The sequence below is a fragment of the Phytophthora cinnamomi genome (genome assembly GCF_018691715.1).
Source record: "Phytophthora cinnamomi strain GKB4 chromosome Unknown Contig62, whole genome shotgun sequence".
Classification (NCBI taxonomy): domain Eukaryota; phylum Oomycota; class Peronosporomycetes; order Peronosporales; family Peronosporaceae; genus Phytophthora; species Phytophthora cinnamomi.
In genome coordinates this window covers 520993-538070 of record NW_027150995.1, presented here as the reverse complement: position 1 = coordinate 538070, position 17078 = coordinate 520993, and the positions used below count along the sequence as shown (strand labels likewise).

Here is a 17078-nt window from a genome sequence, read left to right as displayed (position 1 = left end):
ACAGCTACCACGAACGAGAACACAACTCAGTTAGTATCCGAGCTCCCCGATGCCAAATCATGGCGAGACTACGTGATACAATACTGGACTGCAAATCCGGCATGTCGTCAGTATCGAGCTGGTGTAGATATGCTTCCTCATGAACGCAAGGCACATCACTCGCGCCTCTCAAGGATGAAGATCATCGCTGAGTTTATTAGAAGGTAGTTTGGAGGGGACATGGATCGTTTCGAGGCAGAATTTTGCCCGCTTATACAAAGCGATATGTCCGTAAACAGAATCCTTACCGGGATTCGAGCCCAGAAGCGGTAATATTGCTTTTAATGTCGCTCCCAAATATACTGTAGATGTCGCAGTCGCCCCCAATTATACTGTCTCGTAAAGCACGACATGCAACATGAATTCCTTTGTTCACATACGAATCCTGACTACCCGCTCACTGAGCTATAAGTTAGGCTTGGCTTGGAACGTAGTAGGAGTCCACGTCATCCACCTTGCTGTTGTGTCCTTCATCATCGCTGATAATAGCCCTGGGACCATTTGTGCCTGTCTCGTCCATGGTCAGAATGGCTTTGCTCGTCTGGCTGGCGTTCAAGCTCATCCCCTCGTACTCGAATTCATTGTCATCCGTCTCATTGGCACTGTTGTTGCCGTCATTGTCGTCCACGTAATGCTCGGTAGGAAAAGAAAAGCCGCATGCTGGGCACTTCAGCCCACGGGGCTCAGTCAGCCCATTGAGTTGGCCGTTGTAGTCAACCAGGCATTGGAAATCAAATTGATGCTCACACGGAGTCCTCTCCAACACAATTCCAGCGATGACAACTCCACAAACAAGACACTTTTTTTTTTTTTTGGGGGGGGGGACGTGCCCCACCACAATTGTCTCTCCGTCTTCAACTTCCATGTGGATTGGCTCCCGGCAGTTACCACATATCGGATTATGCTCCATGCTTTGTAAGATGCACTCTCGATGATACGGGTGGCTGCAGATGGCTAGACCACTCACCCACTCGGTGGTGTCATCACCAAAGGAGCATAAACAAATGCGACATTCCGTAACACCCTCCCGCCGCTGTTGATGCGTGGTTGTCGGCTCGGCTACTCGGGGTTCTCTGCTCTGGACACACGGGTAGGAATTTCAGCACCAACTTCAGCGCCCTCGACATCGTGCTGATCAATCAACTCAGAATCACTTCACTGAAAATCCGCGCACTCCATAAGAAAATCCAATGCCGCCTGACGACTGACAATTTCGTCAGCGTTTACGTCGTCGGACGGAGCCGGTTCTTGTGTTTGTAGCACATCATCGGGCAGTGTGCCATCATCGCTGTCTTGTAACAGCTGCTCCAGCTGTTCTGGCCCTCCACCTGAAGATTGACGGTTTCGTCCACTGCGATGCCATGCATCATCACATTCCAGCCGTACCTGATCCATCTGGTTTCGATCCTCGATCCTCTCAGCTTGCGACCGGCAACGTGACGATTGTTGGTGCCGTCAGAGATGAAATCGACTCCCGCGGACCCACTGTAAGCATAGATGGCACACATTGCCAGGTCCGGTTCGCGTACCACCACGACTCTATCTGGTGTCGGCAGAGATGACACACGCGCGTGAAAACGTAATGACATACGTCACATGTATGTTGTTCACCAGTCTCTTCGTTCAGTAGAGCAGAAATACCCATCCCTACGCAAAAGCATTAAAAACATTAAAAAAAAATCATTTCATCGTGTAATTTGTTGTAGTCGCACGTGCGATTTTATCGGACCAGTGCAGCAGAGAGCTTCGCGGCAGTTTCGATAACGAACTGCTGTTCTTAGTCTTAGCGCGCAAATCGCGCATTCCACTGGTGCGAAATGTATCCACTATCTGGTGTTCGAAGTTGATAAAGGGTGCGTTACTCTCCAGCAGATGGATGCATCGCTAACGGCCGCTGTATGCAACAGACTGTGTCCAAATTACCCTACCCTAAATTATTCGCACAGGACGCCGGAAGTCCTACTTTTAACAACACAATATTCAGATTTCTAGGCCAAAAGTTCGAGTGCGCTTATCGTTTATAGCAACACTGTACGAAGTAGTCTGCGTCCATCCACGTATCGTTTGGGTGTCAGTGACTTTGAACGAGATACGACACCCGTTTCTCGAAGTAACCCTTGATCTGCTGTTAAAATGTCGGCTATAATACCAAGTGTGATTCGGCTAAATCGCACTTTTTTTAATTTGATGCACGGTGGCGGGTCTACGTTGGTAGAGTCCCATTAATCTATAAAGTTCGGGCGCTATGCATTTTCGCCTCTTAATTTAAGTCGCGTCCGCCACCGTAACAACCAATGTATATAATCTTCTTGTTCATCACTATTTGTTAGCACCGGCGCACCTCCAAGACAAGCAATCAATATATCGTTAGCAACCGTAACGGCAATATCCCATTGATTCCGAAGCTCCACTCCGGATGCGTGTTGTCAATTGTAGATAGAAGAACAGCAGATGACGGGCACATACATCAAAATCTGCGCGTTACTAAAAATATCAGCTTGGTACACCATCATAATTTCAGGAAAATTTTGGAGTGGTTTTGGGGATCAACAGCGGAGGCTTAGACCTCTACCCATAACAGGAAATGCCACCATGTAGTTTCCCCGCGCCGTGTCACACACAGCTGTTAAGGCTGGTATGAAACGCTTTGGTGTCACAGGCCAGCTTCACACGGGTGTCACCGCGAGTGCGCGGTGGCAAATCAGAGCCCAGGATAGGTTTAATGGTTGTGACGGCCTCGAGTGCCGCGACCGTCTCAACACTCAATATCAGAGTCATATTTCCTGTCTAATTCATACGCGCTTGTACAAGCCATCAATATTCTTGAACCCGTTACTCCCGGTAGCACTTCGGGGTTCGTCCAACGACCAAGATGAGCGACACGTCCACCCTCGGAGGGTCGACCAGCATGTCGCTCAAACACGCCAGCTTTCCTCGTCTGTTGCTGTTCGAGTGGGAGGCGCTGCAAAACCTCGCTGCTGTATCCGGTGACAGCGCCGTCAAGACATTGCTGACCGCCGGCACGGAACAACAACAGCGCCTAGTTGCCCAGGCGTTCATGGCACGTGAGCTCGCCGACGTCCTTCAGCCTGCGACGACTCCCACGTTAACCAAGAACAAGACCGACATCGTCAAGCTCGATGTCTCCACATACAGTGGTGAAGGCGAGGGCCGCCTTCACCTGACCGGCTCGTTCTGCGAGGTAGAGATCGCGATTGAAGCTCGGTTGCTGTCTACCGAGCTCGTGCGCACGCGCTTTCGCTGTCCAATCTGGCGTGGAAATCGAAAGAATGGGCGTTCGGCAATCTCGTCCCCGGTGCCTCCTGCTTTACCAACTATCGCATCTAAGAAGGCGAACGTGCGGCTCGCGTTTTAGCCACCCAACATGAAAGTGTGCAGCGATCAGCCTTCTTATTGTTAAAGCAAGAACGCACGTCCATGCTCGAGTACATCCAGCGCGCGCGGAACCACGTCTCGTGTATCACGACGCATCCGGTGGACATGTCCATGTCTTCATCTCCGGAATGAATGGCGGCTACCAGGTTTCTATTGGACTCGAAAGACTCTGGAAGAGGCCTTCTCGGTTGCGCTACGCGGAGATTACAGTGCGCACGCATTCGACGTCTCTAGGGCTCCGATCTCTCAGACGGAGCCGATGGAGGTGTATGCGATTCAGCATTACAATGGATGTCGGGGCCGACGACATCGACTCCAGCAACAACATCACCATCGACGCGCAGTCCACGGCCTAAGCTGGGCTTCCGCTGTGGTAAACCAGGGCACCGCTCGGCAGTGTGCCGCACGCCGTCGCCCATGCAGGCGAACGTCACAATCGCTAACGACGTCGCAGCTCCAAAACCCGGCGACAACGAGTTGGTGAGGAGCGCCCTACTGGTCGTGGAAAGAGCGATGGTTCTCCTGTGGCAAAATGCCCTCCGAGCCCTCCCGTGCTTCCTACACAACTATTTGCCACCACATCCGGCTGTGATTCGAGACTGATCGTGCTTAGTCTCCACGCTGATGGCGATATGCGTTCTCTTCGCGCGCTGCTGACCTCGGGCGCGACGAATAGCTTCGATCGCGCCGAGAGCCTGTTGGTGTTACCGGCGGACATGAACATTCGTGAAGGACCTGGCGACATGATCATGAAGTACGCTTGTGGGAAGCGCGCGACCTTCGCGTTCGAGTTCGATGGGTTCCGTAGTTCCGAGGCGTTCTTGGTGATCGAGTTGAGCAGCTGGTTTGACTGCGTCTTCGGCATTCCGTGGCTTGCCCTCCACCAGCCTGAGATTAACTGGCTGACTGACACAGTCAGCCCCCGAGACATCGGTGTGGGTGCAGTGTTGGCGTTCCTGTGCGGAGACTGACTCGTTGCGCGATCGTGACCTTTTCTAGAGAAAGCAGCAGGAGCTCAAGCTGCTCGCTATCGGTGAAGCAAACAACGCGCAAACATTGCCTTGCTCATCGTGTGAGCGGACGTAAAGCTTAGCTTCAAGGTCATATACATGTACAAGCGAGATCAAGGCTGCTGCCCAATTGGCAAGGCGGTGTGTCGGCTGCAGAAGGACCAAGTGCAACCCAGCGTCAATGGCTAGCTGTAATACGGATACCATGGACTTAGAGAGATTGATGTGCTCGACATGTATTAGGGCAGTGTGCGCAACACCGATAAGATGGATAGAGCAGAGCAAAATGCTTACGATTTCTAACCACATTGCATTAAATGTAATGAAAGAAAAATGGATCACGCAAAGCATCAAATAGCAGCGGCCCTCGTTTGTGGTGTCAAAGCGCTAATGCCCTTCCAATTCTCGACTAGGGAAACGAGATCCCAAACCACATCAGCTTTAAGCGAGCTTCGCTTGACAGTCAACATATTTCCGCTCGTTGAAAAGGCCCGTTCCGGTGGAACACTCGTCGCAACGGTACCCAGCCACTTCCTTGTCAGCCTACGCAATTTAGGGTAATTAGACCCGTTCACTTGCCACCACGTGAATGGATTAACAGTGTTTTTCATGCTAGCTATAGCTTCCAAATAGCGCATAAATTCCTTCTTGCACTCCGTGTTCAAGTCCGATGCTCCCGAAGGAACGTCGTCCGGGCCGAACATGTGGTGATACATAAAGTTATTGTGCTGCTCAGCAGACACTTAAATGGGTGTTTGGTGTCGGCACTCGCCACCTTCAGCAGGCAAACCCTCTTGCGCCAGCTCCACCATGGCCGATACGAGAGCGTTGCTTGCGCTTGGGGTGTCAGCAGGGCTCAAATGGGACATCCATTTCCCAACTCGCGGATCCAAGAAGGCGACCCACCCTAGCGAGCTGTTTTCCACATCGTTAAATCTAGTCTCATAAAGAGCTAACATTACTTTGTGACATTCGTTCATCTTAGTCACGGTATGAGGAACATGCAGATCTTCACCTGCTTCTGCTGCAAGGACAGCAAAGAGATCATTACCCTCCAAATGCCTGCGAATTCCTGATAGTGCCGGGCGCACAAGCGACATTGTTGGGTATGCCTGCCCTCCAAGTTTTTCCGAGGCAACGGCGAATGGGCCCAGGAGCATTTGAAGGCATTTGATCGTGATCCATTCGTCAGCTTTAGGGCGCCGCAACTTCTTTCCCACGTCCTTAAATTCTTTGCGGCCTGCAGGCTGCTGTAGGTGGGCGAAAAACGTCACTAAAACAGACACCAGTTCAATCGTTCTCTGCAACATCTTCGAATATTATATTGAGTGGCGCAGTCAATCACGGGCGTTTTGACTTCGTGATCTTCGACGTTGAAGTGCTCTACTTGAAGCGCGACCAACCTATTGCTACCCTTCGACGATTTCTTGAAGTACGCAGCCAATGTACGAAAGCGCTGTACAACGGCGCGCACAGAGTCCATTTCGATGCGCCGTAGCGTCCCAATGGTGTCATCGAGGTACGTCTCTATCTCATCAATTGCGAGCTCCCGGATATCCTCTATTCGATTTCTATCCTCCTCCGTCAGGACAGCTTCCTCTTCGTGCTCTGCAACAACTTCGTTTCTTTCAGCTGCATCGTCTGCAGCCCAAGCGGGTTCATCAGCGCCACCACGCGTCTTCTTTTTTATCATGGCTCCACCGACAACCAGGTGAAGACAGTGAGCAATGCAGGCCATGTGCTTGATCCCTGAAATGTTGCCAGCGGCAACCATGTTCGAACCGCTATCTCTCAGAAACATTACACAATTGTTCTTATGCAGCAACCTGTCATCCATAATCTGCTCGATTGCACACGCAATAACTGTTCCTTCGTGAATGCCTAGCAGCTCACGCACCTCCAGGGTTCAGTTGTGCGGCTGGAAATCATTTTCCACGTAATGAATCGTCAATGAAATGTAGCTTTTAGCATTGCGAGATGTCCAAATATCGAAAGTCATGGAGAAGAACGAGCAACCAGCCTCACTTGCGTCACGTGCGCGTCTTCGATATGCAACTGCCAGACATAGGATCTCATGCCGCACCTTGCCACGGTAAGGCAGATCCACCTGGATGCCACAAACATTTTCAGTAATGTAGCGAATGAACGTGATACATCCTTCATCCTCGACAATTACCATAGGCCGGAAATGCCGGGCGATCCATTCGGCAACCAGCTCGTACAGGCGACTCTGTTGCTCCACCGTTATGGTGCGGAGCTTCTTCTTTTTGCTGGCCTCAGCTGCACTACCAAACGCGCTCGCCAAGTTGCGGATGACAGGTTCTCCACCACCACGAGCCTGCTGTGCAGCTTGTGCCACATACGTCTGTAGCTCCACAGGGAATTGGCTTCCAGATGTTGTGGCATCTTACACTTGCCAACGCGGAACAGCATCGCCTCGAAACATAGCAAGCAGTATTCCAGTTCGGCATGCTCATTCTTCAAGTCTTTGCGCAAAATGTGACTGTTCGCATCACTGCGCACGAGTCTCTCAAAGTACTAGGCGTCTTTCACCTTCTGCCGTTTCATAATGTACAGCACCATCCCGGTGGCAGTTTCGGCCCTCGCGTGCAGGGCACTTACGTCGATCCAAGCTCTTTCGTTGGCAAGCATAGCCGCATTCCGCGAGGGTTGGCTGCATGGCGGGACTGCTGCCCAAGCTGCTGCTAGTGCTGCTGGTGGTGGTGGTGGTGATGTCCACGCTCTTCCAGTCCATATTGCTGTTGTTTGTGACTACGGCCGTGTCGTTGCTGGTCCTGATGACCGACGTGGAACTGCTGCTCGTACAACTCACGCTGTTGTTGTAGGTCAAGCTGCTGCAGCTGGTGTCGAAGGTCAGCCTGTTGGTGTTCCTGGTAAGACTGAGACCTGCTTGGGGACACGCAGTCTGCGGCTGAGGACAGTTGACGGTTGGATCGGGAGTGACGGGGCTGAGAGATGGCCATACGAGTGCGGCTGGGGCGTTTGTCTAGTGGGGCGAGGCGCCGGGGGTACTTGTCCATGACAGCGATTGCCGTGCGGAGGCGTCTGTATACCGCTCAGTAGCTGCGGTGCATTCATTGGGGACGAGCTATCTGGAAGTGGACCTCATCGCGGTAGGGCGTAAAGGGGGGGGGGGGGGGGGGTCGGAGGGATTCAAAGGCGGCTAAGTTGAACTCCCGGGAGTATAGCAAAGTAGGGGTTCGCGAACGTTCCCGGGCTGAACGTCCACAGCACTAGACGTGGTCGAGCATGGGTTCCCACGTCCGGATGAGCAGTGGCTCTCCAGTGATGAAGAGCAAGAAGATGTGGTTGAGCATGGTCTCATACACGCGGTCGAAAATAGGTTCCCGCGGGTGGTCGAGCGGGAGCTCCTGAAGAAGATGTGGTTAAGCGTGGCTTCCTACGCGTGGTCGAACGTGTCCAACGACGTGCGTCCAGGCGCTAATGTCGTGTCCCGGTGCCCCAGTTCAGTGGCCACGATCGAACGTGGGCTCCCATCGGTAGAGGCGGAAGACACTCGACGTCAGGCTCGACGTCGCGGCCGTCGCAAACCGCGCCGCCCTCATCCGCCATCGGCAGAATCGATCGAAACTGCGTCTGAGGTGATCTCAATCTTGGTGGGAGACGACGTCGAGGTCGCACGTCCTCCGTGCGACGCCGCCAAGATCACTCGGCTGCCTGGGCGCTCGTGGAAATACTTACTCCGTGACATGAAGAAGGGCGAGGTCGAGCAAGTGTGCATGGTCGTCGCCGAAGACACCGATTTCATCGCGACCGTTGACGCCAGCGCGTCGGACCCAGCTTACGACGCGAGGACGCGCCCGAAAGGAGCTGAGCCGAAGTGCGCTCACCAAGCGCGCTACGGAGCTCAGTCGTTTCCGACACTTGAAGCGGCCGACAGCCCTGTCGTGAGTTCATCAGTATCTTCCTGGACAAAGTCCCAGCCACGCTTCCACCCGACCACGGGGTTCGGCACGTGATCGACCTCGGTGTCTGGTGCGAAGTACTGTGTGACACGGCAGTGGCCACTTCCCCGCGACCAAGCCGAAGCCATCGATGCTATCTTTGAGAGTCGCCGGAAAGCCGGCAACGTTCGAGAGAGCCTGTCCCCACACCCCAGCCCGACGTTGTGCGTGAAGAAAGCAACCGGCGGATGGCGGATCGTCCACGCCTTCAACAAGCTCAACGACGCCACTATCCCGGCGCAGACGCCGATCCCGAGGAAGGACATGGTGCTGGACATCATGTCTGGCAGTGCTAGGTACTGTTCCATTGATCTGATGGATGGCTTCTATCAGAGCTTGGTGCGCAAAGCCGACGTGCCGTTTACTGCGGTCAGCACGCCTAGTGGGATGTTCTGGGAATGGCTTGTGATGCCACAGGGGCTCCAGAATGCCCCCGCCACCTTCATCTGCATGATGTCCAACTTGCTTCGGTCGTATCGAGAGTTCGGGCCCAGCTCATTCGACGACATCTTCATTCACAGTCGTGCCGAAGGCGGCATGACGAATGTCGAGGTACATCTCAAACTCCTGCGGGAGGTGTTCGAGGTGATGTCGGAGAACAAGCTGTACACCAACATGTTGAAGTGTATCTTCTGCGTTCCCGAGATTCCTGTGCTCGGGAGCTACATCACCAAGAAAGGTGTCGGTGCTGACCCGAGAAATTCGAGGCCACCTGCGTGTGGCCCACGCCTCAGAACCAGAAGCAGCTCCGGAAGTGGCTGGGTCTGGCGACGGACCTCCACTACTACTCGAAAACGTTTGCGTCGACCATCCGTCCGCTGTCCCAGCTACGTTCCGAGCACCAAACTGCCTTCGACGCGGTGAAGACGAGCTTATCCACCGAGCCTGTCCTGATGCTCCTTGACCACTGGATACATTTCCAAGTGGTGTGCGTCGCAAGCGACTTCGCAATAGGCTGCGCTCTGATGTAGCTTGATGATGAGGGATGCGAACGAGGGGTGAGTTACCAGTCGCGTCAGCTGAAGCCGGTGGAGCGAAACTACTCCGCAAACGACAAGGAACCGCTAACCATGCGCTATGGATTCATCAAGTTCCGCGTGTATACGTTGGGCGAACTGATCTTCGCTCTCTACACAGATCATGCGTCGCTGCGGACAGCAACGAAGAGTCCCCAGTTGTCCCAGCGCATGGCGCGCTGGCTCTCGCTGTTCTCCGAGTACAACTTCGTCGTACACTACAAGCCCGCCAAGAGCGATATCCTCGCCGACGCGCTCTCGCGTCAGCCAGACTACGTGCAGTTGGGTCGCCACTCAGTTAGCGGATGACGACGAGTGTGCTGTGTGCGTCGCGGAAGAAGTCGCTGTTGTCGCAGTTGCAGTGGCCACCCCACTTCGTGACTGATAACGGCCACATACGAGTTGGACGCGGTGTGCTCCGAGATGATCAAGTACCTGAGAGATCCATCATCCCCACGTAGCCGCGCCCACGTCGTCAGCTACTGGATGGAGGCCTGTTGGCCTACTGCGTCGACCGCACAGACCCGCCACGCATTGTTGCCCCTCTAGACGACAGTATCCGAGCTCGGCTGATCCACAAGTTCCACGACGCGCCCAGCGGCAGCCACCTCGGACGCGAGGAGATATTCGTGTCGCTTTCCTGAGACTTCTACTGGCCGCGTACGTACAAGTGGGTACGAAAATGGGTACGATCCTGCGAAGTGTGCCAGCGTGTCAAGCCGTCTCCGTCGAAACAGACTCCACTTCGACCCCCGCATATCGAAGCGATTTCGTGGTCTTCGGTTAGCATGGGCTTCGCCTTTGGGCTACCTCGCGATCCACAAGGCCGCACTGGTGTTCTCGTCTTCGCCGATCGTCCCAGCATGCATCTTGCTCCAGCCGCTGCCTATGTTAACCACGCAAAAGTCCGCGGCAACCTTCCTTGACATCGTCTATCGACATCGCGGTCTTCCAACCTCGATTGTGTTGGATCGAGATCCCCGTTTCACCGCCGCCTTCAGGACGGAGTTGTTCAAGTTGGTGGGACGCGGTTGGTGATGTCCACCGCGTCGCATCCAGAGACGGACGCCCGCGAACCGGGTCGTCGAGGACGTGCTGAGGAGCTTCGCCACGTCATTCAAGCCATGGATTTCCTTCCTACCCATGATCGAGTTCGCCATCAACAATGCAGAACTCGCGTCGACGGGGCTAATTCTACATCAACCTCGGGCGACACCTGCGTGTTCCAGCGCTCCTCGGCGTAGGCCTCTCGATAGATCTCGATGGGGCAGCTGACAAAGGCACTGTAGTTTCCAACAACACTGGTCGTGAGAGCGCTCATGACGTTGTGTCGTGTAAGGATTCACGATTTTACGAGTCCTCTTCCCCTCGGCCTCGACAAGTGGGACGAATCCTACCAACAACACACGCTTCCCTCGAAAGGTAGGCGAATATTGTTGGGATAAAATTTGAAGACCAGGTCCGATCCCTTACACCAAGCTGAATATGTGCCGGTGTCGAAGTCTCGGTCAGGTAGGTAGAGCCCACACAAAGGCACCGCCAGCCACGAGCAACGGCTGGGGTGCGTAATATAAACGCTTTCGCGCTAAACCCACTCCAGTCCCTCAGAAAGGAAGGATACCGGGTCAGTCAAGGCCTTTTACAGGGATACCGAGGAGAACCGAGATGTCAAATACTCTGCGGATCCACGCCACGCACCCAGGAACACGTACACCCGTACAAGGAGGACTCACAACATCCCGGGAGGGCTCTCTACCTCCCAATACTCGGCCACTATCCACTCTTGGCCTTATCAGGGCGAATGCTTGATCAGTGTACCTTAAGTTCACCGGCAGACATACCCCCATCGTCGAGCGTATCCAGACTCCGCGGCGTCGCTAACTAGACTCACCGTGGCTTGGGGGGTTATTTTGATCTGATTTAATAGTTATAGGCGGTGAGGCCTTGACTATAACTAATTCCTAATGTCTATACAAATATCTAATGCTGACCGAGCTTTCGGTCTGATCCTACAACTGGACGAGCTTTCGCCTTAAGTCCGGATTCTTAATAAGAGGCAAAAAGACATCCATTATGACCACCTGGAGAGCTCGGCGGGGATTTACAGAGACCGCCGGCTATAGTGGCGCCGGTTATAAGCGAATATCGATTATTTGAGCGCTTCCGTGAGATCCCAAATCGTGACTATAGTAAAATCAAGTCAAACCGGCTATTAGGTTGTAAGAATGTAAGAGAGCTCCTCCGCCAAACCAAAACCACACAATGTAAGAGGAGTGGGAAACACGTGGATCATTTTTAAAGACGACCAGGCGTACAACAATGGTCTCGTCGCGCCAGCACCTCACTATCTTCTAAAACAACAAACTCCGTCGCGTGGAACGCTGTTTAGGAGGCGACAATTTGACACTGCTTCATACTAGGATCGTGTCAACGAGCATGAGCGCTAGGCTGGCCGCGACAGTGAACCGACTACCAGGTAGAGAAACGGAGCTTGGAGATCTAGAACTGCTGATATCTAGATTAGATTTATTGGGTCCGTTCTGTTAAATATGCTGTTGAGAACAACCCAGAGAGAGAGACGACACACGCGAGCAGTCTTCATGCGACAGCGATAGTGACGGTGTTGGCGAGGAGGAACTCGCACGGCGAGGCACTAGAAGGAGCGTAAACGCTTCAGGTGTACATGTTTGCCCACGGATTGCGGGACACCACCGTAGAGAACATTGACAACGCCACCAGAAGAATGGCAATCGTCTCGAAGTGCTCATCTCGTTATTTCATGCGGAATAGTAGTTTGTATGTTAAATGATAGGCTCCCTTTCTATGTGGAATAGTAGTTTGTATGTTAAACGATAGGTTATCTCTTATAGCAGCAATAAATCTATAAGAGAGTTTGGGGAGTTGGTGACCAAACCCCTCCACTATAGCCGGTGTTCTCTGTATTAGGACCCGCGGAGCTGCACAGTCACTAACTAGTCTCCTGTCACTCTGGCGCGGTAAATGTGTGTGGTATCGGGAAATGAAGCCGAAGCCAAAACCCAAAGGCGGGACGAGGGACGAAGAAGACTCGAGGCGCCGGCGTTAACTGGCAAGTCACAACCCATCGCCAGTCATTGGACTAAACTCCATGATCGCTGATTGGCCTAAATAGGCCGGTGACGATGACTCGTCGACGGTCCCAAGTCAAGAGCGGGCGGTTGCAGCTCGCTAAGTGCGGGGCGAACCTACTGCAAGATCCGAACTTATGAGTCATCGGCGCCTGTCCCGAGTCGTCGGTGGCGTTTCAGCGGCCGTTTGAGTCGTCGGTAACGCCGCCACGTCGCAGAGAAAGCGCCGAAGAGTCGTGAGTCACAACTGGTGGTCCAAAACGGACGCGTTTATACTCGATATTTGTCTTGATCGATAGGAAACTTAAGAGAAGACAAGATAAGCCTTCGGGCAACAATAACAGAACAGCTTTTCCTTCCAACCACGCAAGGGCAACACCAGTGCCTGCAGTGAACGACCTGCAGCTCAAGGTAAACCTGGTAGGTAGGATTATGACTGTCGGTGGGCACATCTACTAGTGTAGCGTGTGTTCATCCCTGGCAGGGCCAAGAGTTAGTGGTCGGTGTATTGGTAGCGACGAGTCGTCGCCAGGAACTGGAGGAGCGAGAGCGCACTCCATTTATTTCTTCCCGCCGGAGTATAGCTCCGGCACGCTCGTATCACGCCGTAAAAGGCCGGGACCCTTCCTACTGAGGGCCTGTGAGGTATATTTTGTGTGTGAGAGCGTGCTAGCCTTTGCTCGTGGCTAGTGACGCTGAGTCTTCCGTCGGTCGACTAGCGGAAGCTCGGTGCACAGAGGAAACATCAACCCGGTGCAAGGGAAAGTTCCTGGGCGTTCAGGTTCTAACCCTAACAAGCCCATTGAGTCTTCGGTGACTCCGTGGGTGTTGTTCGTGGGGAAAGTGTGCCATATATAATTTAGCGCGTGTTCCTACACGACATGTGTGTAGGCAATGGGAGACCTCGGTCACCTTCCTCGCCAATACTCGATACCGTTAGGCCTCAGCGCGGATCTCTCGCTTCGCAGCCAAAACTCAACATCACTGTTGACTCCGCACGAGTGAGCGGAGTCACCACACGACATGGAGCTCAAGTTACAGCAAGAGGGATGCGGACGCGTGCTGCCACAAGAGCGGCACCACAGAGACCAACCGACGCTCCTGCACGAGGGTCGCGTGCGCGTGCCACCACGGGGGCGACACCATCGGCCATCGCAGCCTGGACGAGTCGCACTGTTCTGCCAGCGACTACGCTCCGTTTGAACATGATGGCCCAGACCCGCTTGTGGATAGCGCGGGCAACGTTCGCCACATCGTGGAGACAATCTTTCGACACGACGATGGCCGCGCTGCTCATCAACCTGGTCGTCGGAGTTGCGGCGCGCAGCGTCGCGGCAGAGCTGGTCCTGCGCATCTCAAGTATTTTGTGCGTTGGCTGGGGCCGATGCCGGATAGTTGGGAGCCATGCGCGGTTCTTCTTGCGGACGTGCCGGAGTACGTGGCGGCGTACGAGGCAACCATTGACTTAGCGGCAAGCCCTCCACACGCCGCGGCGCATGTGCGCCGCGCCTAGCAGTATCAACCGCAGCGCGGTATCGCCCGATAACAACGCGCTCGGATTCGGAATGCGGTGTATCCTCGAGGTATTCCAACCACTCGGCAGTGCTGGATCGTTGGACATGCCGGCAACACAATCGACAATTCTTGACAAAGTGAGCGTAACAGCAACGACGATCAGCCTCCCAAGACAGACTACAGACTTCGCGCGCCAGAGCCCCCACAGAGAGCCGCGCGTGAGGAAACTCACGTACCTCCAGCTTCCGCACGAACTCGTCGTCGCCCTCCGTGTTCCAGCGTTCGACAAAGGCGGCCCACAGGCGGTTGATCGATCTCGGGGTCACGGCGCCGGTCATCGTGACGTCCTTGCTGTGTGTCGCTCTCCAGCGCTCGAACAGGTGTCGCATTTCCCCGCCATCCCGAGAGTTCACGACGGTGTTGCAGTCGTGCTGCGGCCACCGCTCTAAAGTGTTCTCGTACGTGTTGCGCTCCGGTGCGGTGGCCCTCGCGTCCATGCTGCAGCTCCTTCTTCTCCGTGCCTCCGATCCGAATGTCAACTGACAAGACCACGCCGCGCAACATCCGTCCTAGATGTTTAGAAACGTGCATGCCCCAACCTTGAGAGGGGGATGGTGTGGTATTATACTGTCACACGGGTGTCATCGCGAGAGTGCGGTGGCCAATCGGAGCCAGTATAAGTTTAATGGTGGAGACGGTCTCGAGCGCCACAACCGTCTCAACACTCAATTATCAGTCATATTTCCTGTCTACTTCCTGGTAGCTGCTCTGCAGTGAGGGTTTCGAAGGATACGCGGGCATCCTGCGTTTGGGCATGAAAGTCTACAAGACATTCAACAGCCATTCATACCCTGCACCGCGTGCGCTTCCGCAATCCCGCATTCGATGTGGTACCAGATTCTGTGTGGTGCGTGCAAGCAGTGCAAAGCAGCGGTCCTGTTCGCAAAGTGTCTCTGTCGTGCCAAGGTGCTGATCTTCCAAGAAGAAAAGGCGGTGACCATGACCAAGCTTGGCACAAATTTTTCGGCGACTAATCCGCGCCGGAAACCCACCATCGCGCGGGCGAAACGAACAATCATCCACGACATGACTCGCGAAAATATCACTCCGCCTCGAATTCTACATGCGATGTCGCGCAAGTTTTCCCTGAGCATAGAAGACCTACCTGAACTACGCTGACAGAAAAACTGTGTGAGCCTATATCGGCAGACTAAGCTTGTTGGCAACAACCGCGTCAGCTGCGTGGCTGTTCTTATTGCTGCAGTTTACTTCATCAGCAGCGAAACAAATCAAAATGCGTTCACGTTCACGCGCGACATGGAGGCGAGCGGCAAGCACGGTAAGGGGGGCGATTCAAACGAACACGTGTTTGTCGTTGGTGTCACGACGAAAGTACTGCTGCGATCGGCTAAGACCAACCCGGCCTCCGTCATCCTACAGGATGGAAGTGACGTTTCAACCACTACCCAGCCATTGTCATCGACCTCTCAGATGGGGCTGGTACACCATTTGGTTCTTTTTGTTATGTCGCAGTTGGATAAGCGGCACTTTACCGATGCATTTGCTGCGCTGAGGAATGTGACTGGCGAACGAATGCGTGTGTGGTATGTAATAGTCGATGTTGACGCTGCTCGATTCAATGCCGTACAGAGTGTGTCTGGCGTCGACTGTACGTACACATACCCAATGTGTTTCTACTACGTCACTGCCAAGGTACCGCTTGCTGTAAAGGAGCTCATGTGTGGGGGGTTCACAGCGCTGCGGTGGCCGAGAGTTATAGAGATATTTATAATCTGCACTTCTCGCTCACCGAAGCGAAGTACTTGACACGCAAGGAGAAAGTGGATCAAGCTTCCGGATCTGAGCGGGCTCCATAAGTATATGAAGCAGCAATGGCTGAAGGCGAACTTTAGTGGGTGGCAGTGCTATCTTACGCATTCAGAGTTCAATAGGACAGTAATCTCTGCGAGACCTTCAATCGCGCATTCAAACGCGACTACACGTAGATGCGGAGGCTGATGCTTGTGCTGCTGCTGCCATCAGTCAAAGGCGTCGATCGATTTCCTTCAGCACCGGAAGTCGGACACTCGCGTCCAAGCTCGGGCAACATTGTTGCGCTCGAGCTGGTACCTCCGTGAGCAACTCCTCGATCGCGACAGCGTCAACGTCTCGATTGATGACACCAGCAACTGAGGGTGAGCTACTACAACAAGAAGCACAAGTTGCACGGTTACAAGACGGATGTGTCTGTGCTTCCTACGGGACTCGCTTTCAACTGCTCGCACCACTACAAAGGCCCCGAGGCTGACGTCACTATCGTCTGGAAAAGAAAACATTTCACGTGGTGGCCGCCACCAATCTGGCAACCAATGACAACGTGTGCGATGGCGATTATCTACACGAGTTGTATCCTGAGTCATGGATCATCTGAGCAGACAAGGGCCTCCAAGGCCTAGCTGCTGAAATGCGTGTGGTGATCACTACGCACCGCCACCCCTCCTCGCCGTTGACGATCCAACAAGATGCTTGTAATTACGATATGTCTTCGGTTCGGATCGAGTCGTTGTCAAACATCACTTGGGTAGGCTCTGTACGCTGTGGACCGTCTGATTCGACAAATACCGCTGGCAAGACACGTGCTACAGAAAGATTAATACAGAGTAGGCAACAGTTAGTATGTTGGAATAAGTGCAAGGTGCCGCTGTGAAAATCATACTGTTTGTTGTCCGCTGATAGACTGAATGCTGTAGCTCAGCACCATTTGCCAACGCATGCTTTTAAAGCGGAATAATCTCTAGCATCAGTTACTCTATCATCCCAGATACGATAGATGTAGCGGTAGCGTGCAGTTTTCTCGCTGAGATCCCACGCTGCGTCAGCTACACGTTGTACGCACCGGCACTTGAGGTGTAGTTCATACCGCATATCATCGTGCAAGCAAAAATCATGGCTGTATCAGCGCCTGCAACAGCTTACAGGTTTTCCAGCTCTATCAGCGTTCGCGACTCA

At 53.7% G+C, this 17078-nt stretch overlaps 1 protein-coding gene across 1 annotated transcript; it reads right to left on the bottom strand.

The window, feature by feature from the left end:
• Positions 1 to 451: 451 nt before the first annotated feature.
• Positions 452 to 14566, bottom strand: IUM83_06877 (uncharacterized protein; the record flags this gene model as incomplete). The annotated part of the gene is made up of 2 exons (XM_067931112.1): positions 452 to 699; positions 14302 to 14566. The coding sequence occupies 2 exons, from the start codon at positions 14564 to 14566 to the stop codon at positions 452 to 454; spliced, it is 513 nt and encodes a 170-aa protein (XP_067787142.1).
• Between the last annotated feature and the right edge of the window lie 2512 nt (positions 14567 to 17078).